Source organism: Apodemus sylvaticus, chromosome 10 (assembly GCF_947179515.1).
Source record: "Apodemus sylvaticus chromosome 10, mApoSyl1.1, whole genome shotgun sequence".
NCBI lineage: Eukaryota > Metazoa > Chordata > Mammalia > Rodentia > Muridae > Apodemus > Apodemus sylvaticus.
The window spans coordinates 20,889,257-20,911,935 of NC_067481.1; the positions used below are offsets into that span (position 1 = coordinate 20,889,257).

Here is a 22,679-nt window from a genome sequence, read left to right on the forward strand (position 1 = left end):
CATCTCCGTTTAAGATCTAGCCCAGCCCAGCTTGCTTGCTTACTTATTTTCTTGTGGCCAGGGACCCTCTGCGGTAGCCTTTCGGGAAAGAAAAAGAAGCGAATGATGTATTTGACCACCAAGAATGCAGGTGGGTATTCATTCTTGTCCCGGTTGCCTAATATGTCATCTCTCTCTTCCTCACAAATGACCTGTGAGTTTACTCTGCCTCAGATACTGCCAGCCTTGTTCCTAGGTCTGCCCCGTTCCTTCCCGTTTCCCTGGCTGCTTTTACCCAGTGATGCATTCCCCTCCCACACGGGGCAGCCTGCTGAGCAGCTCCATCTTTCTGTCTCCAGAGTTTGACCGCCATGAGCTGCTCATCTATGAGGAGGTGGCTCGCATGCCCCCATTCCGCAGGAAAACCCTAGTGCTGATTGGTGCGCAGGGTGTGGGCCGGCGCAGCCTGAAAAACAAGCTCATTCTGTGGGATCCAGACCGCTACGGCACCACAGTGCCCTGTGAGTGGGGGCCGTCGAGTAGGAGGTGCGAGGGTGGACGTGGCCGGGGTGGGGTGAGGGGAAGGAGGGGAATGGTCGTGGAGGGGCACTGAGCAGCGCCGAGAGAGCATCATGCCCAACACCAGGTCAGGTGGTTCCTTTGGGTGTGTAGTGTGCGCCCTCTGTGGGTGGATGAGGGGAACTGCAGACTCCGGATCCGGTGAAGTGGATGGCTTTATAATAGGAATTCTTCTCTCAGGGTTTTACTTTCAAAAAGTTATTTGTTTGTCTTTTTTTTTTTTTTTAAGTGAGTGCCTTCCTCGGGTCTGGTGAAACAGGCTCGAACTGTATGTGGCCTTCTAGCAAATAGGGCTTCCAAGTGATGGAACCACAGGAAGTGGGGGGGGGGGTGTGACTCCTGGAGGCTATGAATTTAGGGCCAAGGTCACACAACCCCCATAGACTCCACACGTGCATAGTTTAGGTGGGGTAGCTTGACTCACCAAGCCTTCTCTCTCCAGACACATCGAGGAGGCCCAAGGACTCAGAACGGGAGGGGCAGGGCTACAGCTTTGTGTCTCGTGGAGAGATGGAGGCTGACATCCGAGCCGGGCGCTACCTGGAACACGGCGAATATGAGGGCAACCTGTATGGCACCCGGATCGACTCTATCCGGGGGGTTGTTGCCTCTGGCAAGGTGTGCGTGCTGGATGTCAACCCGCAGGTACTTCTAGCCCTTCCCTGTCGTGCCTGTCAGAGCCCTCTTCCCACGCTTCCCAGCGCACCTAGATCTCCTTCAGTAGATCACACGGCTGCCCTCTGCCAGCCACTTGCCATCCTTACGACACAGGTCCCAGAACTCCAGGCAGCCCAAGCATCCACTCTCAGGCGCCCCCTCCGTCAGCCACACATCCTTCCTGTTCCCAGCACACGTGAAGATGTGCACCCGCCCTCTTTTCCTGCAGGCGGTGAAGGTTCTGAGGACAGCTGAGTTTGTCCCTTACGTGGTGTTCATAGAGGCTCCTGACTATGAGACTCTGCGGGCCATGAACCGGGCTGCGCTGGACAGTGGCGTGTCCACTAAGCAGCTGACGGTAAGGGGCTCAGAGCTGCCGGGAAGGGGTTGCTGGTGGTCTGGGGTGGTGGAGCTCAAGAGAGGTAGGATTTCGAGTAGTGATTTGTACTTGTGAAAAGGATGGGCTGCCTAAAGTCTCAGATGGAGCCAGGAACACAGAACTGACTGCGGGCCTACTATGTGGTACACTCTACGGAGAGAGCACTAACTAGTCAGAGGAAGTCCTAGGAGGCCACTGGATCTGAGGAACACAGATGGCCACGGGAAGTTTCTGGAGGAAACTTGAACCTTGACACAGTATTCTCTGTCCCCCAACACCCCCCACCCCCTGGGGAACAGGGCTTGTGGAACTCTGAGCCCAGGCTCCCCTGCCCCATGCCTGTTAGGACAGCTCCCAGGTTGGGCTCGCATCTTCTGATGACCTGATCCTGGCCTTGGGGACCACAGCCCTGACAACAAAGGCAGCTAGGGCCTCTGGGACACAGCTACCTCTCAGCATCATGAAGTCAGTTGTCCAGTTCCTTCCCAGAGAACTTCTTTATATCTGGGGTGGGAGTTAACTTGTTCGTGTGTGGGATTGTCTTGGTACCTGGTAGGTTCTGATGCTGCCTCATAGTTACAGTGAGGGGCTTGGTCAGACTGAAGGGATCATTATCCGGAGGCAGGCAGATCCCTGTGGAACTATCCACTCACCGTGACCTCTTAGTATCTGAGCTTTGTGTTACTAGTGGGAGATAATTGATCCTCCCTTACGGAGCTGTGGTGAAGAGCCTGTGGGTGGCCAAATGGTTAGTGCCCAACTTGTCATTGACAACACCGTATTTCCTTCCTTCCTTCCTTCCTTCCTTCCTTCCTTCCTTCCTTCCTTCCTTCCTTCCTTCCTTCCTTCCCCCATCCTCCCTCCTTCCCTCCATCCTTGTGGTCTGGATGCAGGAGCGCAGCTGGGGCGGAGGGGGTTACAGGGGATCTGTGTCACTGTGGCTGAAGGTTGGGGTGAGGTAGGCAGGTTGTAGATCCCTCTAATGATGGAGCTGAGTTGGAGGCGCTGACCGAAGCCCCTTGTGCGAGACAGGATGCGGACCTGAGGCGCACGGTGGAGGAGAGCAGCCGCATCCAGAGGGGCTACGGGCATTACTTTGACCTCAGCCTGGTCAACAGCAACCTGGAGAGGACCTTCCGTGAGCTCCAGGCCGCTATGGAGAAGCTTCGCACGGAGCCCCAGTGGGTGCCTGTGAGCTGGGTGTACTGAGTCTCGCTCCGGACCTTGTTAACCGCCTGGTCGGGGAATCCGACTCCCACCCCACCTGTGACGTTCCCCCATCCTGCTAATGGTCTTCGTCCCCATCTCTGGTTTTCCCTGGACCACAGTTCCCAGCAGGGGCTGGCTTCAGTGTAGAGGTGTGCACTGCCAGGGAGGGAGGTGATCATGGGTGATCATGGGGTACCTCTGTACCCAGGTGCTGCCCACTCCCCGTGTCTACTGGCCACCAGATGTCCCTTTCTAAGGATCATGCTGCACTGCGAGCATCTTGGATGGCTCCTGTGAGTCTCAGTCCAGGGGAGAGCAGAGCTGCTTGGGGCCTTGTGGTCAGTCAGACTGTGACCCTGCCAGCTTTTTCTCCTCTGGACTGGCCACAGCCACCCTGTTCCCTCCTACTCCACTACGGTTTCATATGGCCAGGTACTCAGACCATTGGTAGCTAGGCAGACCCAGGTGATGGTGGCAGTCTGGGCCATTTCAGAGACTGGGTCACCCCGTCATGGGTCAGTTACTGCAGCTGACGACACAGGCCTCAGCTCTCTTAACATAAGTCTGGTTCCTCCCTTACTCCAAGCTTCTCACTGCCAAAGTCTCTCCACAGACTTTCTCAATGTGCCCCTCTTTTATAAGCCCTGCTCTTCAAACTTGCGGCTGGCGGGTGGCGGTCAGCTTAGCCCAGGTTGGCAATGGGGCCTAGAAAGTCGAGCCCTCTCCTGTTGGGACCAAAAGTACCCCAGGCTCCACGGCCCGCAGCAGGTTTTATTCACTTCAGGCTTTTCTCTGGGTGGGTCTGGGTGACCTGCTGGCTTTAGGGCTTAGGCAGCGTGGGGAGACTGTGAGTGGGGGCTTGGAAACAGATTAGCTTTAGCAGCGCTTGCCACATAACTCCAGGGGGTGCCATTGGCACTGCAGGCTGGGCAGCCTGTGGCTCTGCCTGGTGTGGTGCTGGTCTGTGTCTCTGGCCTTGGTGTGTGTGTGTGTGTTGCACATGCATATGCACTCGTTTGGCTGGGTTTGAGAGGAGGCAGAGGATTGCCTTCTCTTGGAGGGTGGCTCTTTGAGGTCCCCTATGGGTTCCCCTCAACTCCGCCATTTCTTACAATCCCCCATTCCAGACTCCAGAGACTGGATCTCCCCCAACTCTCCCATCTTCCCTTATCCAAGAACCAGCCGTTAGCCCTTGGGTGGGGGGTGATTTTGTAAAATAGGATAATTCTTCTAAGAGTCCCATCCTTGGCATCCGGAGACTTCATTCCTCATTCTTGAGGGGCCCCGTGTCCTCACAGGAGACCCCCTGGCACCTCCACCCTGTGCCTCCCAGATCTGAGCATCAGTCTTTGCTGCACTGTCAGCCCAAGCTTGTCTGTGAACCACTGTGTGCCCAAATCCTAGAGAAGGGGAGGGGGGGAGAATAGACAGGATATTTATTACAGATGCTAGAAATATATTTATTATATTAGGAATCGCATTTGCATTGGCATTGGATGTGCAGACGAGACTAGAGGTGGGCCCACCCACTGCTCATTTGCATAACTCTGCTCTCAGCTACCTGTGGTTTTCCTTTAGTCAGATCAGTGTCCTTCCCTTTAGTTCAACATCTTGCTGTGACCCTGACCCTTACTTAACTGAAGAGGACTGTCCTCCTTGCCAGTTCTTTCCTCCCCTGGAGGATGAGCGCAGGGTCAGAGAAGCATCTATGACAGCCCCTTCTCCCCCTTGATTAACCCACAAAGACCCCCAACCAAAAGACCATGGCCTCTGATAGAGATTGGGTGGGCACCATGCTGGAGAGTTGGTACCAGTTCTTCCCTGGATATCCAGTGTGGCCACAACCCCCTACATTCTCCTCTCTAGTAACGTGCAAGGGCCCCTCCTCTCTGAACAGCCTCCTACCTCTCTCTCCCACTGAGCCTGGCTCTACCACCCATCCAAGCACTGGCCAGGAGGAAACAGAGGCTGTGAGCCTCCTCAGCCTGGCACAGGGCTGGGTTAGAACATGCTCGTGCCCACCAAGCTAGCTCTGTGACACTGTCCTCCCTCCCTCCCACCATGGCCTCTTGTATTTGGGGACCTCAGGAGAAGGAGGACCCTGCCGCTCTCGTCATGGTCCACACTCGGTCCCTGCCCGTTGCTGTCCCTCCGTCTCCCCCACCTCCCCAGCCATCTAATTTTTAAGTTTTCTTTCTTTTCCTTTGATTAAACGTGACAGCAAGTGTTTGTGGCTCTGTTTGTCTTTGGTTGGGATTGAGGAGATGGTTTTGGGTGGAGGCTAGGGTTAGAGAATGCAGAATAAATCATTCCAGTGTGGAAGATGGACTGACGTGCGTCTGTGTGTCTCCTATGGTGACTTCGTCCTCCTGTCTGCACGGGAGCCTCCTCCTAAGTGCTCACACCTGGGAGCTGGTGAGCATCAGGGGGACCGCAGGCTCAGGGACCTCGTGATCAATCCACATGACTCCACCTGGGACTCGTGTGGCCTTCTGCAGACACCCCTGCCTCCCAAGTCCTTGGCTTTATACTCTATACAAGCACCACAGTCTCTCAGTGGTAATGCTCATGGGATCTAGGTGCTCACCCCGGGCAGGAGAAGACACCGAAATGTTAGTCTTTTCATCCCCAGAACAACAACCATTGCCCCAGAGTATATGTGGTCCAGGGGATCCACGTTCCTCCCCACTTGGAGATGTTCAGGAGGGAATGGTGACACCCCACCCCACCATTGGCACCGCAGATTCTCTGTACAGCAAAACCTAGTCCCCAGACCCAGGATGCTGAATGGAAGGCTGGGAAATGTAGTCTTCCTCCATGCTCTGTGCCGCTGAGTGTGGACTCGGGGGGGGGGGGGGGGAAGAGAGTTGTTTTAGAAGCTCTCCAAGTGACACAAATGTGTGACCAGGTTTGCTGGCCACTATAATCTCCCCTTCCCCCCCCCCCCCACTTTTGGGATGGACAGAACTTCTTTTTAGCTTCCAATCAGCATCAAGAGATTTTTCTAAATGAAAGGCAAATTATCTGAAATAAGTTATTACCCATCCACCCCTCCTTGTTTTTCTTTTTTGAGACATGATCTTTACACAGCCCTGGCTGTCCTGGAACTCACTATGTAGACCAGGCTGGCCTCTAACTCAGAGAGATCTACCTGCTTCTACATTGTAGGATTAGAGGCATGCGTGCACCATCACGTCTGACCCTTTCCATTATTAGTTTTTGTTTGTTTGTTTTAAGTTAGTGTTCTAAAATATAATTTTAAAATCTAATACATAGTGATTGTGCCATCTCACAGTTAAGGGGATTCTCTTTTACCTGCTACTCTTTTTTTCTCTAATTTTTAAATTTTTATGTATATGAGTACACTCTCTCTGTCTTCAGACACACCAGAAGAGGGCATCAGATCTCATTACAGATGGCTGTGAGCCACCATGTGGGTGCTGGGCATCGAACTCAGGACCTCTGGGAGAACAGTCAGTGCTCTTAACCGCTGAGCCATCTTTCCAGCCCCCATCAGTTTCTCTTAAAGACCACCACACTGTAATTTATGTTGTATTTTGAGGCAGCCTACCTCCTACCACAGCCTTCCAAATATTGGGATTTCAGGTGTGTGCTACTCTGTCAGGTTAGAAAGTCTGCTTTGGATGAACTTTTTTGGGTGTACTCTGCTGTTTGACTGCCTGAAGGCACTGTTTATCCAAATCTTTAATGTGTTAATGTATTCATTTCATGGTCTGTGGTCTTGTAGATACAGTCCCCCCCCCCCCGTGTGTGTGTGTGTGTGTGTGTGTGTGTGTGTATACCCTTGCTCTTGCCCATGTGTACCTCCACAGCCCAGATATCCACAGCTCAGTGTCTTCCTCTAGTTTTGGGATGGTTTTTCTTTCTTTCTTTGTTTCTTTCTTTCTTTTTGGTTTTTTTGTTGTTGTTGTTGTTGTTGTTGTTGTTGTTTGTTGTTTGTTTTTCCAAGACAGGGTTTCTCTGTATAGCCCTGGCTGTCCTGGAATTCACTCTGTAGACCAGGCTGGCCTCGAACTCAGAAATCCACCTGCCTCTGCCTCCCAAATGCTGGGATTAAAGGCGTGCGCCACCAACACCCAGCTGGGATGGTATTTTACTGAATCTAGAGGTTGAAGTTTTGGCTAACATGCTCCTGGGATCCTCCATCTTCCCTCCACTTGAGTATTGGGGCTACAGATTTGCAAGGATGCTTTTCCAAGGTACCCGAATTCAGGTCCTCTTGCTTACACACCAAAGACTTTATCTAGCAGGTCATCCCTCCAAGAGAGGGCAGGAGAGGACAGAGAGGAGGCCAGAGGAGAAGCAAAAGGACTGGGTAAAGGTTAGGAAAAGAAGAAACATTCTCTTCCTCAGGGCCATGTTTTCACACATGCAAATCCTTCTAGAGATGTCCAATAACAGTTAAAGCCTCTACACAAAGACTCACCCTGCAAATTAGAACAGCTAGTGGCAGAGAACTGGTTTGGTAAACTGAGGCACACCCATATGCTGAAATACTACACAGCTGAGAAAGTTTATTGTACAAAGTCTGTAGAACACGGAGGGATGCTTCAGATGGGAGGGCGTGGGATGTACAGTGTGCAGGGCGCAGTGAGATGACCCCTCTGTAAACCCAGCATCTGCAAATACAAGAGGGGGAGGGGAGGGGGTCCTGCAAGCGCAGTCGGAGCTGTCCACAGGCCTTGGGGAGGTTAGACATGATCCTCCAATGTCCTCCCAAAGTTAGGGATACAAGGCCTTGGAGAAGAAGAATGGAAAAATAGCTGATCCCTGGCTGCCTTGGGCTGGCTGTCACCACAGTGTGCTTGACAAAGGAGACATCAGGAAGCACCTGCTGGGACCGTGATTTAGGACCAGGGAGCATAGAAGAGACCCCCACAATGAAAGAAGGAAAGACGACTCTAGCTAAAAGGGTGTGAGGATCCATCAGGCCCAAGTGTAGGAATCGCTGGGTCACTTGTCAGGACTATGGAGTCCTGGGGCCTGCACTAGAGATGGTTTGGGTGGGTCTCGATGGGTCTGCAGAATTCTGTTTTTAATTATTTTTTAAAAGGCCAGGATGCAGGTGTTTCATAGACACACACATGATGTGTCTCCTCCACAGCACCTGATGCAGGAGAATTGGAGGGAGGTGAAGGTGGGATCTGCCGAGGATGGGAGGCGGGACTACTGATGGGCACCCACACCGAGGGGATTTCCTGGACCGCACACAAACTCAGCCCTCATCTGAAGGACCACACCCATGAACTCTTCCCAGGGATTAGAATATCTGGGAGGTTCCGGCATCTGGCTCCATTGTTAAGAACCATCCTGGTCTCCATGGTCCACAGACACTTCTCCATGTGGGCATCAAAGGGCATGAAAGCTGGAAGGAAGGTGGACAAAGCCGTGGACTGTGAGTAGAGCCCAAGAATTCGCCGACTCAGCCGCTCAGCTTCACAAGGCCTGACCGACCGTGGGGCATTCTGCAGCTACACAGAGACGAACTCGGAGAAGGCCAGTTCCTCCGCAGACATCTGTAGGGGAGGGGCTGCCATCACCTCCTCCTCAGCGTCCAGGGACCGGTCTGCCTCTTCCTCTGTGGACTGGAGAGATGACAATGAGGTTGAAAAGCGGGGCCTGATGAAGTGGTCTCGCTAGCCTTTCTAGTGTCACCAGCAGGGGGCGCTGCAGAGCCTTCCCAGCCCCATCTCATCTGTGGGTGGTGTAAGCTTTTTTGAGACAAGTTCTCACCAGGTAGCCTGGCTTCGCATCCCCCCAGCTCTACCCCTTGGACCACAAACTCCCAAACATTGGGATTGCAAGCATGGACCACAATGCTTTACATGGCTGAGAGCTGTTTAAATTGACACCGAGTTTTCTGAACATGGAAAAGGAAAACTTGAAATTTGGAGGTTGGTGAAATGGCGTAGGCATATATATGGCTTTGATAGGTTAGGTGGACAGATGTGGGAGGTTAGCTTCTGGGGAAGAGGATGCTGAAGAAAGAACCTTCCTGCCTGTTCTTGCTATCACAGAGCCCTTCTGCACACACCTGGCTGAGATTCTGTGTCTCAGGAGAGGGCACAGCAGAAAGGTTGGGGTGTCCGAGACATTCAGGAGACACCGCAAGGTCTATGGTCAAGTCTTCAGGGGTCCAGCCGTTCCCTGGCAGCTGTAAGAGAAACTTGATCACAACTCAGAACAGGACATTTTTGGCAGGATAGATGGTCTAGAGTCAAGCCTGGAATAGCCAGAGAGAAAGGGCACAGTTTAGTGGCCACACAACGTTTCACATGTGGGTGTCCCCTTGGTGAACTCTCAGGAGCTCCGTTTCCTCGACCATAAAATGAGAATACATGGTTTTCCCCCGGAGTCATAATATCCCAGATAACATTATTATTTATTTTTATTTATTTATTTATTTATTTATTTTGGTTTTTTTGGATTTTTTTTTTTTCGAGACAGGGTTTCTCTGTGTAGCCCTGGCTGTCCTGGAACTCACTCTGTAGACCAGGCTAGCCTCAAACACAGAAATCCGCCTGCCTTTGCCTCCCAGAGTGCTGGGATTACAGGCGTGCGCCACCACCGCCAGGCTTGATAACATTACTTTTTAAAGGCAAGGCCTCACAATATATAACCCTGACTGACTTGGAACTGGCTGTGTAGACTAGGCTGATCTTGAACTCAGAGATGCATGTAGCCCTTGGCTTTGTTTGTTTTCTGAGACTGGGTCTCAGGAGTCCTAGTGTGGCTTTGAACTCATGAAGCTGAAGATGACTGTTGGTGTTACGGATTGTGTGCCACCGCACCCAGTTCATGCCCACTCGCTTCGGACAAGCACACTTAGCAAGCACACTACCAAGTGAGCTCCACCCAGCCCCAGTCTCCAGGCAGCATCTCCCCATCCAGGGAACGAGAGCTTCTGGGATGGTTTGTTTTAATTGTGTCATTTCAGAGAGAACGGCAGGCTGTCTGCTCTTTTTCATGGGCCTCAACGATTCCCCAAATACAAACGGCAGAGGAGACATTTGGTCTGTGGCCATCCCATACTTAGGGATGAAGGCCGGTTCTTCTTCTGGAGTCTGCTTTGGGCAGCACACATGACTGGATTGCTCCAACCCTTACACTTCAAGGCTGGCTATGCAGCCAGCATCACAGACCTGGGAGAGTTTGGTCTAGTTCTGATTTTCTCAGGCTGGGTTACTGTGGGCATAGGATTCCGTCTCTGCGTCTGTTGCTGTGTCTATAAAATGGAGGAAATAATACTGCCTGTCCTGATAAAAAGGACAAGGAACCAAGCACTCACTGCCCCCCGCGAACTCTGTCCCTGTCATGAGTATCCAAGCTTGCCTTGAATAGCAATCCTCCGTCCTCAGCCTCCCTGAGGAGTGCTGGATGTCAGGTGTGGGCTACCACGCATGTCTAGTTCCTTTGGCTCTCTCACAGGACAAATGTCCCCTTCCTTCTTTGATGCGAATGCGTGCAAAGAAAATCCTCAGCCCCTCCTGCTCTTCCCCCAGCTTCTGCCAAAGACTACAGAAAGCCAAATGGGAAATAAATCAAGCAAGGCACACATCCTCAGCTGGCTATGTTCTGGTGGCTGTGGCCTCTGACCTTTTTGGAACCCATTTCTATCTTTCCACACAAAGGGGCTGCTACGCAGTGACCCGCTGCTCACTGCCCTGGGCTCTTTCTTCACTCTTCCGACCTCTGCAGGAGGAGCTCAGATGCTCCAGGTTGGAAGCAGCTTGCTTCCTGAGGCCCAGTCCTTTTCCCATGAGCCCCTTTCCCAAGGTAGCAGTCAGAGGGCTGGGCTCCGAAGGTGGCCTCTGGTAGCGATCCTACCGCCCCCATGACTTTTCCCTCGCTCCCCTTAGCCACTGTTGGCCTTGTCCCACTTCCTGAGACAAAAACAGCTGCTTCCTAAATCAAGGAAGAGCCTATTCCCACCGGCCCTCCCTTTGGGGGATCGGCTGGAGCCTTTTGTCCTTACTGGCGCCAGGAAAGAAGCCGATAGCTATCCCACTTTCCTGACTCTGTGTATGCAGAAGTAAGGGGGGGAATGCCTGCCCTTGAGTAGCTGAGAGGGTCTGGAGGGGGCATTAGGCGAGACAAGTTGGGGGTTTTGTTTCATGAATGCAATCCTGCAGCTATCCACCTCCAGGGGCGCATTGGCCTGGGAAACTCCTTTCTTCCTTTGGAGGCCAGCAAAGGGTAGCCTTGGGCAGCTTGGATCCCCAGGAAGATGGTCACAGAGATCCCTGCACTATTCCCCCAAGCTCCCTGGGGCTGTCGCTGATAACTGGGTTCTTGATCAGATAAGCCAGCATATTCTGAGGACCACTGGAGGACCAGAAACAATGTTCTAAGTAATAAGAATAGAGAAATCTGGGGCTGGAGAGATGGCTCAATGGTTAAGAGTACTGGCTGCTCTTGCAGGAGCCCTGGGTTTGGTTTCCAGCACCTGCATGATGGCTTACAAAGGTCTCTGACTGAAATTCCAGGGGACCCCGCACACTTTTCTGGCCTCCATGGGCACCAGGGCCAAATGTGGTGCAGAGACACACAAGCAGGCAGAACGCTCGTACACATAAAATAAATCTTTAAAAAGAATTGAGAAATCTGAGTTTGTATCACATCTGTTATGTGAGTTTGGGCCATACCTACATACTCTCTGGGCCTCAGTTTCTTTTGTAAACGTACACTAAAGTCATGTTGGAGGGACTCTTGCATGCTGGTGTGTTGTGGGATCCCTAGACCCAGACCTAAAAGACTGAATTGGAAGTTGAGCCTGGGAGATCAAATTTCCAACACTGCAGCCAGGTGAGGTAGGCTCAGAGTTGATATCAAGGCCAGATGCAGGATCCATACACCCCTTCTCACTCCAATACTGATGCCCCCGATTTCTAAATAGGCTGGGAAGAGGTTACCACCTGATGGAAAGATGCCCATGTAGTTCTTTGTGAGCCTGCCTGACACCAGATAGGAATAGGGGCTGATGACAGATACTGCATGTAGCTCACACCCTGACAGTGTGCTCCTGAGACTCCCACAAATTCCTTCAAGGCTGGGGGCACAGAAGAAGGGCCCCGAAGTCTGACCTCAGTCCCAGATGGCTTGATCAGGGATTTTGGCTCTCTGAGTCCTTACCGAGGTTTCAAGGTAGACCTTCTCATTCTTCTGTGTCTCCGTAGCCAGCCAAGCTGAAAGAGTCGCGGAAAGAGAACCTTGAGGCCCGGAAGAACTTAGGCCCTTCCCAGAATGCACAGGTGCATGTCACTGGTGTCTGAGAGCTTCCCAGAGAGATCTGGCAGGCCCTGAAGCAGGAAGCCCTGTCTAGCTCAGCCCTTTAGGAAGGAGCTGGCCTTTGGGATCTGTGTGAGCAGAATGTGATCCAGGAAACTGTGTTCACTTCTTGAAGTTGAACATGCTCAGGGGACACTGACAGTTTGGATCTTAACTGTCCGGTTGGGTGCTTGGTCCTCAACTTGGCACTGTTGAGAAGTGGTAAAACTTTTAAGAGGTGGCATCTAGGGGAGGTCTTGGGCTATTGGTGCGTGTTTTTGAGGGGGCTGTGGGACTCTTTTTTTTTCACTTCCTAGCCATGAGGTGGGCAGTGTTGGTCTCAATTCGATGTATCTTTTTAGAAGACCAAAGAAACAGCTAACCCACACAGACCTGCTCGGCCCTGTGCCACCCAGCCCAGAGGCCACACTTGTCACCCAGCACTGGACTGTGGTCACTTGAAATATTATACTTAAGCTTCCAAAGGCTCAACATGAGAGAAAAAGAATGTAGGGTATGATGTTCAAGTTTCGTTGAGGTTTTGAGATGGGGTTGGGCTATATTGCTCAGGCTGTTTGCTCTCAGATTCCTGACTCAACTAATCCTCCTGCCTCAGTCTGGGTAGCTGAGACCACAGGCTTACAACTGCAGTGTCCAGGTTTCATTAATGTTCATCATCATCATCACGTCTACAGCCTTCTGCCTACATTGTATGCCTCATTCCAGATGGTTGTGGTTGCTGGGAATTGAACTCAGGACCTCAAGAAGAGCAGCCAGTGCTCTTAACCTCTAAGCCATCTCTCCAGCCCTCTTTAATGTCTGAATATTAGTTCCATTTTGAATTGACAGGACAGGTATATTGAATTAAATAAACTGTTTTGTTAAAATTGACTTTGCTAACTCTTGTTCTGTTTGTTTGTTTTTGTTTGTTTATAGTCTCTGCTCTCCCAGGCTAGTATTAAACTATGTATGCACTCCTGACCCTTCCGCCTCCCCTCCCAGTGCTAAGAAGGCTTATGCTCCATCATGGTTCTTTTAACTTTCATGTCGGAAAACTCCCACTCCCCATTTTAATTGTTCTTCTCAGTGCCGGCTGTCTCACAGCTAGGTTGGTTTTTTGTTTGCTTGTTTGTTTGGTTTGTATTTTTTGTTTTTTGTTTTTGTTTTGTTTTGTTTTGTTTGAGACAGGGTTTCTCTGTATAGCCCTGGCTGTCTTGGAACTCACTCTGTAGACCAGGCTGGCCTCGAACTCAGAAATCCGCCTGCCTCTGCCTCCCAGAGTGCTGGGATTACAGGCGTGCGCCACCACCGCCCAACTTGGTTTGGTTCTTCAAGGCAGGGTTTCTCCGCATAGTCCTAGCTGTCCTGGAACTCTCTTTGTAGACCAGGCTGGCCTCATACTCAGAGATCCACCTACCCCTGCCTCCCCAGTGCTGGGATTAAAGCCATGTGCCACCATGCCCAGTGCACAGCAAGGTCATCAGACAAACCCACTGAGGTCTGCTTGTCTTACCGAGGTTGGTGACGCAGCATGGGAGTGTGTGAGCCTCCCCCCTCCTGCCTGCACCTCAATCACTTACCTTTCTTTCTCCACCGGAGCATGTGGCTACCAAAGGCAATTAGTCCTGCAGCCAGCAGCAGGGACAAGAGTACCAGGACTGGGGCCATCATGCGGACCATCGGGATGGACACGCTGGAGGAAAGACGGAAGGAGCCTGTTGGCTGTTTGTGACCAGAGCAACTACTTATGTCCTTGAATCCCATGCATAAGCTGAGAACGCCAGCCTGAAATCTAATTCAACCAGGCTAAGATGGCCAGGGTACTCAGACCCCAAATCCAGGCTTCCTGGGTTCAAACCCTGGTCTTGACACTTAAGGAGCAGGTGACTTAACCTTCCACATCACCACCAGTTCCATCTCCTGTGAAACAGGGCTGTGAAGACCTAACGGGTTGGGAAGTTTAAGGTACTTAGTACAAAGCCGGGAGAGGTTAGGCATGATTGTCATTCTTGTGTTTGGGAGGTGAAGGCAGGCAGATCGGGAGTTAAGGGTCATCCTTGGCTACATAGGGAGCTGGAGGATAGCCTGAGCTACAGAAGAGACCTAGCTCAAACTAAGTACTCCTCCCACTAAAAATAAATCTTAGTACAGTACCTATCTACATTTGCTGCTAAATTATACAGTTTACTAAGCAAAAATGGTCCCATGTTATGCTGGGAAAACCGGGGTGTTGGAATTGAGCCTAGGATCTCATATGTGTTCGGCAGGCACTCTGCTACTGAGTCTTATTTCTAGCCCCCTCCCCCTGCTTGGTTTTTTGAGACAGGATTTCTCCGTGTAGCCCTGACTGTCTCGGAACTCATTCTGTAGACCAGGCTGGCCTTGAACTCAGAAATCTGCCTGCTTCTGCCTCCCGAGTGCTGGGATTACAGGCATGTGCCACCACTGCCCGGCTTTGGCTCTCTCTTTTAAATAAAATAATTATTAGTATTGAGTGTATGGTGGTGTGGGAGAGCATGCTGGGTGCACGCCCTGAGGGTAGAGAACAACTCTGGGGAGTCCATTCTCTCCCTCTACCCTTTTGTGGGTTCTGGGGATCAAACTCAGATCACCAGGCTTGCATGGTAAGCGCTTTACTGCCTGAGCTGTCTTACCAGCCCTACATTTTATTTTTAGACAGGGTCTTACAAAGTTACCCAGCCTGGCCTTGAACTTGTGATCTTCCTATCCCAGTCTTCTGAATAGTTGGAATTATAGACTGCACATCTACATCTGGCAAGAAGTAGGGAGACTCACTGGCCCATGGGCAGGTGTCCCCAGCACCAGTTAGATGGTATCACAGTGCTCTGATTCGGGGTCCTGTCAGGTCCCTAGTCTCCCAAGGACTGTGTGCTGGACTGGGTTATAAAACACCCTAGCCCTACAGGACACTTTCAGTCTGGTCTAAACCTGCTAGCAGTGACCTGCAAGTCAGGAACTGGAAATTAGATAGAGCCCCAGAACCCTTTGCTGCTGACTGGGATCAAGCTATATAAGAGACTCATGTAGCACAGGGCGCAGGGCAAACATCCAGGGAAACCCTGGAGCTTGGGCGGCTTGAGCAAGGAGAGAGATGAGTTCTGGGACTGAGGTGGCCCCTTCACCTCAGATGGCCCTGTATGTCCAGGGCAGTAGCACTGTTGTTTAAGAGTCCCCAGGACGGGATGAGGTCTGAAATCTGCCCTCTGAGTCACAGGCCATGGCCTGGACAAGAGGAAGTGTCTGTCTGGAGGGAAGAGAGCAGAGAGTCTTAGGGTTGAAGGCCGACCTTGGGTCCCCTGGACTCACCTTGGCTTGGAGACGCTGCTGGCTACAGCCTTGGAGTCCTTTGGCGTGGTGAGGGGCGGCCAGAAGGCTGGGCGGGAGCTCCCTGCATGAGGAGAGGTCGCTGTGTGAGGAGAGCTCCCTGCATATGGAGAGGTTCCTGAGGGAACCTGGGAGGTTCCTGCAGATCGGGCTGGGGTTGCGGTGTGAGGAGAGCTCCCAGCATATGGAGAGGTTCCTGAGGGAACCTGGGAGGTTCCTGTAGACCATGCTGGGGCTGCCTCGGTGAATACAGGGGCTTTGACCCCTGTCTTCCCCTGTTTGGCCGTGACGACTGTCGGGTGGAGACCAGGAGAAGCTACAAGTTCAAAAGCAATGCTTCAGAACTTTCCCTGCCCCTTGAGCCCCTCCCAGCCTGACCTTTGAACACGAACCTTCCCAGTATCTCAGGGCATCCTCAACTGACTCTCTGGGAGGCAAGCAGAGGCCCATGCAAGGCCCTTTTGAGCAAGAAGACCTGGGCCAGGCACATCTATGCATAATCTATTTTCCTTTAAGAGGACCCTAACGCCCTGAACCTATGCCACTCCATAGATACCTTCCTGGTCGTCCTCTTAGTCCAGGCCAGGGTCATCTCCTCTCTGACCCAAGAGCAAGCTCTCCATGCCGCCCAACACAGGCCTTCTGACTCTTATTTTTTCAGCAAGACCTCGGCTCCTTGAGCTGCCAAAGGCTAGGCAGGGAAAAGGTCCAAGATGAGGCCTGAGGTCAGGGCCGAGGTCTGGCTCACCCCGGATCCTAGAGGAAGAGCTTTGGGCTTAGTAGAAACCACTTTTTATTTGACCCCGAGCCGCTGTGGCTTCTGAGGTTGTTGGGAACATCTGGGTGGCCCTCGCTGGGTCTTTTCTGGAACGGGGAAGGGGCAGGAAAGGCATCGACTCACTCAGTTCTGAGAGCTGAGTCTGCCAGGCTTTTGCCTTGGGCTGCAGGCTCCTTGTAGGTATAAGAGGCTGGAAGGAGGGGGTGGGGGAAGAGGGATAGCTGGTACCAGCAGGGACAGGACTGTCCCTTTTTCCTAGAGGAAGGGAGAGGCTGCTCTCAGGGGAGGGCAGGCAGGCATTGCCCCAGTGGGCAGCTTCCCCCGCCCGCCCCCTCAGCAGAGGTGTCAGCTTTGTCTCTTCCCAGATAATCAGAAGCCATAACTGGCAGGTCCCAGAAGTTCCCAGGTCTTCCCCACCTGCTGTCCACACCAGTCTTTCATTGGAACACCGCGTGTCCCTCGCCCCAGCCTGCTCCCTTCATGTCACCCTTTGCATGGACACCTGTATACCTTGGATCCTATCACCTCTTGCTTGGGATCAGTCAGTGTCCCCAGCCGCTGTGAGCTGAAATGCCATCTACTAGTTAGTGTGTCTCTCAAGGTCTTTGAAACTCAAACTTCAAGTCATCTTGTTAAGGTTATCAGTTTCCCTGAGTCCGACTCAGGGAGTCACTCAGAGATGCCCTGTGTTCAGGGGGTGTGGGGGGTCACCCTTCTACCGCTGTGCCTTTGCCGTGTTGTCTCCCTGTGAAGCCATTCTCTCATATCTCTGCCTAAAGCCTCTCCCCAGCTCCACCTCCTTTTCCCTCATCAGCGCAAAAGTTAAGCCCCAGAAATATGGAAGAATTCACCCCTTCCTTTGTGTACCTCAATATCCTGTGCTTGCCTCCCGGGGAGCTGGTGCCCACTGTGACTAGACTGTGGCTTTGCAGCATCTCCTACGGGGCTGGGATTTCTCAAGGGCCAGCGTCCCCGAGTCTTTCTGACCACACTCAACCTGGATATTACTCTCTAGTTTCTGTTCTAAGGCTGTGCCTGGCACTTGTGTTTTTTCTGAAGTAGCTGACAAAATCTTTTGTAAATAAAAACAGCTTTTACTTTGTGTGTTTGAGTCACTATCCACTGTCTTGGGCCTCAGGAGACAAGGGATAAAGGAAATGATTGTACGTGTGCTCAACCTCCTCAACCTCACTTGGCCCTGGAAGCAGCTGGTTCACTCTGGACTATTAACTTTTCAGGAAATCTGGGAGCTGGTTGTTAAATGACTGGTAGGTAGAAATCGTGCTGGAGTGTTGCTACCAAAATAGAAACGCGTAAACATTATAGACGCCAGTGCCCTTAGCTAGCGAAGAAGCCTTCATCACGTGTCCTTTCATGTGCTTGCTTTTAGCAGGACACCCTCTCCTGGGTCTGCTTCAGTGAAACATTCCTTCACGAGTCTGCCTGAGCCTTGCACCTGTGTCCACTTCAGCTAAACGTTCCTTCACGTGTTTGCCCCAGAAGACCACTGTCCCCAGGGGCTGTGGGACGGCCACCTACACAGCCCTCACCATTGTTAGTATAAACTGTCAGTAGAAGCCAACTAGCCAGGCAATGGTGGCACACGCTTGTAATCCCAGCACTTGGGAGGCAGAGGCAGGTGGATTTCTGAGTTCAAGGCCAGGCTGGGTCTACAGAGTGAGTTCCAGGACAGCCAGGGCTACACTGAGAAACCCTGTCTGGGGGGGGGGGGAGAGAAGAAGACGACAACGGCGACGAAGCCAACCAGCTCCGACGAGGGAGGATGAGAGTACACACATCACACACAGAGCTGTGACTGATCTGAGGACAAGGACAGGCACAAGAGTTTCAGAGTCTTAGAACACTAAGCTGGGTGTGGTGGCGTAGGACCTTTGTCTCAGCATTCAGGAGTCAGAGATCTCTGTAGACCTAGCCCAGCCAGGGCTACATAGTGAGACACTGTCTAAAAAGTAAAATAAATTAAAAAATGAAATAAAACACAATGCTAATCAGACCATCTATCTAAAAGGTAAAATAGACAAAAAGATCAAATAAAGACAGTGCTAATCAAAATTAGCCGATTTTGCCCTGGTGGGGGCCGGAAGAGACTGGAGAACCTTTGAGATAACAGAACCCACTCAACGGCGGTGCCTTATTGCTTCGGCATTAGGGATGGAACCCTGGGTCTCACACGTGCCAGCCACACCCTGTCTCTGTGGGGCTTTGATACTGCTGTTAATGTCCAGTTTGCTTCAATTTCCATGAAGTGTCACAGAGACCCACTGGTGACAGAGAACAGGCTCTGAGGACAGACGGGGCTTAGCATGGGTCCTGGCTCCTGGACCTGTCCTCTGAACAGAGGTAAAGGTGGCAGTGATCTGTGTTTGGATCAGGCCTGCTCTGCTTCCTGTCTCCACCTTAGGCCAGAAGCTGTGTGTCTTGGAGTCTCTGCTTCACTTGTGAAGTGGCCGTACTGTATGGAGAGCTCCCTAGCTCTCGCCGACCCGAGACTGGGCTGCCTGTACTCTGCCCTCTCTTGTCCTTTTCCTGGGTTCCCTAGAAATAGAAAGTGAAAGCAGTGTGCAGAGACCATCAGCATGGTGAGGCCAGTGCGTGGTTAGGGGACACTGTGGGCTGGACCTGGCCTCAGGAAGCTATGGGAATATTTGTGACACAGGGGACGTGCAGGTCCCCTGTTCCCTGCAATGGTCATATTGTCCCCATCCCCTGGTAGTCTTCCCTGACATGTCTAGGCCAAGAACGACAGGTATAGCTCCATTTCGCTCTCTGAGATCCTAACGGGCACACTTGCCAGAGCAGAGGCACGCTGAGGTTGTCCCCAGTGCTCAGCAGGTGTCCCTACTGACTCCTCAAGTCCTGGAGAGGCCTGGTGAGGGTGGCACTGAGGTTGGTACCAAGACTGCCCCCTTCTGTAATGGGAACATCCCACTGGAGTTCAGATGTCTGCACTCATCTCTCGTCTCCTCTACGTCCCTTGTCACCCAGGTAGGTGGAAGAGAGTCGTGCATTACCTGGAAAGACAATGAGTGTGACCTCAAAAGACTCGTCGAGGCCCAGTCTGTCAATCCCACACCAGTACTTCCCCGAGTCCTTCAGGGTAAGTCGCCTCATGGTCACGGTCATTGAGAGCTCTCGGGGGCTGTCTCGGATGGACATCATGCCTCGAGTCACCTCCTGGTTCTGATTTGTGTAGACAATGTCACCGCAGCGGGACACCAGGAGGCCACCCTGCCGGCACCAATACTTCCTGTGCCCCCTCATCCTCTTCTCGTAGGTACACTGCAGGGACACGGTGTCACCTTCAAATCCACTGATCTCCTTCGGCCCTTTCAGGGCTTCATAGCCTGAAAATGCAGGGTGGAAGGGAGGTTGGATTTCCACAGACCCGAGCATCAGGCCAAGAACAGAAGTTCCCACTTCATGGGGAGGAAGGGAGGCTTTCCTGTTACAACATCTTGGCCACCCCATAAAACCCCAGGGTTCCTCTGGGGAACCTCAGAACAAACGTGTCATTCGAGACACAAGCCAGGCTGGCCAGATGGCTCAAGGGCTAGAGGTGTTTGCTGCTAAGCCTGACAGCCTGAGTTCAGTCCTCAGGAAGGAGAGAACAGACTCCCAGACGTTGTACACATCTCCTCACATGTACTACAGCATCCATGTACTAATGCACGCTCATATGTGCATACCCACATGATAAACACATGTAACAAAAAACTTAAAAGCAGTTTGAGTTAATTTTATATATTATTATTTGACTTAATTTTATATTATATATTATTATTTATATATTATATATATTTTTATATATTATAATTTTATATATTATTAAGGGAAAACCAAGCAACATGGCCAACTGAGCAACTGATGTCTATCACAGGATGCGATCTGGTGAGCAGCCTGGTGGGGCACTCTTGAGATCGCAGCTACTTGGAATCAGAGCAAGTTGAAGGCCAGTCTGTCTGAAGGTATGAAATGGAACGAGGGCTGGGGATACAGCTTAGTGGCAAAGCACTCATTTACCATGCTGGAGGGCCAGGGTCCCGCCCCTCCCCCAAGCATCCCCAGAAAGAAAAGATAAAGAGTACAAAAGCAAAGAAAGCTTTGCTCCCTGTGGGTGATGGTCTGGCTACTGTCCAGCCCTTTGCCCTCTTGCAATGAATGCACATTTTATAAATATGTATGTGAGTATGTGTGTGTATATGTGCATGTATGTGTGTATGTACGTATGTGCGTATACATATATATTATATACATACATGTACCACACATACTCTCTCTCACACACACATACTAACAATAATAAAATTAAAAAGTAAAGCAAGAAAAAAAAAGCAAAGAAAGAAAAAGCAAACTTGACAGGAATCCAACACAGTGAACTAAGCTCACAGATGTGCATCGCTGCCCTGTGGTCAGAGAGGCTCTGCTCCATTTACGGCTGCAGAGCCAGGGAACCCAAGGGAGAAAGACCCGGCCAAAGGAGTGGTGAGTGCTGGGCTCAGGGCTGCTGGGCTGAAGATGGACTGTGTGGGGGAATTAGGGAAGTATTCCACCCCACTCCCATCCCCTCATGGTGTGGAGGGAAGGAGTAACTGCAGACTACAGGAGCCAGCTCAGGCCTGCATCAGTACTCCCCTCCATCCCTGTCCCCTCTGTCCCCTCTCACCTGGGAGGACCAGGCAGCCCCATATCAGGACCAGAAGCCTCATGGTGGGTGCCGGCCCCTGCAGATGCGTGCGGCCCCTGCAGATGCGTGCGCGACTGGGAGCGACTGGGAGCTCTTCCCAGTTTTAGCTTCTGCCAGGCTGATACCAGGAAGGGAGGGGGGGCGGGTCACCGTGTCCAGCTCCGCCCCCCCTTAGAGGCTCTTCTCCTTTTTTTTTTTAACTCTGTTCCCCCTGCTACCCAGTGCCAGTCACCAGAGCCTGCAGACCCACATAAACTCCAGCCCCTGCTTAGCCATAATCCATGACTTGCCAGTGCAGTCAGGGAGTCTCAGGCTCTGATGGGAAACACATGAAGGGACCTCTGATATATTGTTTTTCCTTTTATTAAGAATTCCTAGAGATGTGTATAACCTGATACTGTTATTATAAGAATCACAAACCCTGGAGCAATCAGTTATTGCTGATATCCCCAAATATCTCACTATTTGGGAAGTTAGTTTTTTGACCTGCTCCTGGATCTGAGTATTAAAGTACTAAGTATGGACGCATATTTGTTGACTAGTAAATCACTGATAATGTTTTAAACTATATCCCATTTTTAACATTTTAATTTAAGCTTATTATTTTCATTTTATTTATTTTTCTATGCACATGGATGTTTTGCCTGCATGTCTGGGCGCCATGTGTGCGCAGTTCTCACAGACGCCAGAAGAGGGCGCTGGGAGGCTGAAGTTACAGATGGCTATGTGCCACCATGTGAGTGCTGGGAATAGAACCAGACTCCTGGAAGAACAACCTGTGTTCGTAACCGCTGAGCCACCTCTCCAGCACTCTATTTTTAGTTTATTTAAAAGTTAAAATTATATTTTCAGAAGACAGCATTGTAGAGTCCACCTTCAACCTTTTCATAGACTCCAGGAATCCAGTAGAAGTCATCAGGCTTGTATGGCAAGAACGTTTTACCCTCTGAGCCATCTTGTCCGCCCTCCTTTATTTTAAACACGTGAACTTGTTTCACATGCGTATGAGCCATTATTTTGAGAGAGAGAGAGAGAGAGAGAGAGAGAGAGAGAGAGAGAGAGAGAGAGCAATGATACAGCCGATCAGCGTCCCATTGTCTGTGGTGCAGTACCGCCATTGGCCACAGGGCGGCGGCTCAGGCAGGACTGAGCTCAGCTCAGCTCAGCGGGAGCCTTGGACCAGTTGCTTTGAAAGGCGGGTCCCCTGAACCGTGGGCTTTGTTTTGCTGGGCACTTGCAAAAGTTAATCAGTGGCGTGTTTCCACTTCACAGTCTTGCTTATTCCTTCAAAGGGACAGAACAAACACGCACGCTAGAGGGAGCTCTGAGCCATTTTCCAAAATAGCTGTCTTTCAGGCTTCCAAGACAGCTAGGTAAGAAAGGAGGGAAGGCAAGGATTGGAGTGTTACTAGTAATTCACCTTCTGCCTTAGAAAACCACTCTTACTATTTTGGCATGTGTCCTTCCGAGCCCTGGGCTTGGGGTAGGAGTGGCTAAGGAGCAATTGCTGTGGGAGGGGAGTTTGTCCTTGTGGCTCTGGTAAAAGAGAGCATAAGTATTACATTTATTTATTTTCATGTATAAATATGTATGAGCACATGCATGCTGTGGAAGGCGGAGGACGACTTGCAGGATTCAGCTCTTTCTTTCTGCCCTGTGGGCTCCTGACATATACCACAGGTCCTTTGTTTGGCTGCCAGTGCCTTGAAGAACAGAGCCATCTCTCCAGCAACAGGGCACACATCTTGATTACACAGTGA

At 51.4% G+C, this 22,679-nt stretch overlaps 2 protein-coding genes across 7 annotated transcripts in view; one reads left to right on the plus strand and one right to left on the minus strand.

Moving 5' to 3' along the window:
* The window catches only part of Mpp2 (MAGUK p55 scaffold protein 2), a 28,933-nt gene extending 23,903 nt beyond the window's left edge, over nt 1-5,030 (plus strand). For all 4 annotated transcript variants that reach the window (XM_052195282.1, XM_052195284.1, XM_052195283.1 and 1 more), the window contains 5 exons: nt 62-130; nt 339-500; nt 1,001-1,203; nt 1,445-1,573; nt 2,627-5,030. In XM_052195282.1, coding sequence (XP_052051242.1) covers nt 62-130; nt 339-500; nt 1,001-1,203; nt 1,445-1,573; nt 2,627-2,803 — 740 coding nt within the window. In that variant the 3' untranslated portion in view covers nt 2,804-5,030. The remainder of the gene's footprint in view (nt 1-61; nt 131-338; nt 501-1,000; nt 1,204-1,444; nt 1,574-2,626) is intronic.
* A 2,283-nt stretch (nt 5,031-7,313) lies between these two features.
* Nucleotides 7,314-21,034, minus strand: Cd300lg (CD300 molecule like family member g). 3 transcript variants are annotated; one of them, XM_052196688.1, is made up of 8 exons: nt 20,899-21,034; nt 19,247-19,579; nt 16,338-16,469; nt 15,419-15,752; nt 13,672-13,784; nt 11,957-12,009; nt 8,859-8,978; nt 7,314-8,409 (listed from the first exon to the last, which is right to left on the minus strand). In XM_052196688.1, exons 1-8 carry the CDS (start codon nt 20,939-20,941, stop codon nt 8,296-8,298), a joined length of 1,242 nt encoding a protein of 413 aa, XP_052052648.1. In that variant the 5' UTR covers nt 20,942-21,034; the 3' UTR covers nt 7,314-8,295. The 3 variants fall into 3 exon arrangements, with proteins under 3 accessions (XP_052052648.1, XP_052052647.1, XP_052052646.1); XM_052196687.1 differs by lacking the exon at nt 16,338-16,469 and having other exon boundaries at nt 15,419-15,500; XM_052196686.1 differs by lacking the exon at nt 16,338-16,469.
* Between the last annotated feature and the right edge of the window lie 1,645 nt (nt 21,035-22,679).

Coding starts and splice junctions, on each gene's coding strand:
- Cd300lg (XM_052196688.1), bottom strand. CDS start 20,941: ATGAGGCTTCTGGTCCTGATATGGGGCTGCCTGGTCCTCCCAG. Junction 16,470..19,246: donor CACACTCATTGTCTTTCCAG/GTAATGCACGAC, acceptor CCCTTCCTCTAG/GAAAAAGGGACAGTCCTGTC. Junction 13,785..15,418: donor AGCAGCGTCTCCAAGCCAAG/GTGAGTCCAGGG, acceptor TCTTTCCTCCAG/CGTGTCCATCCCGATGGTCC.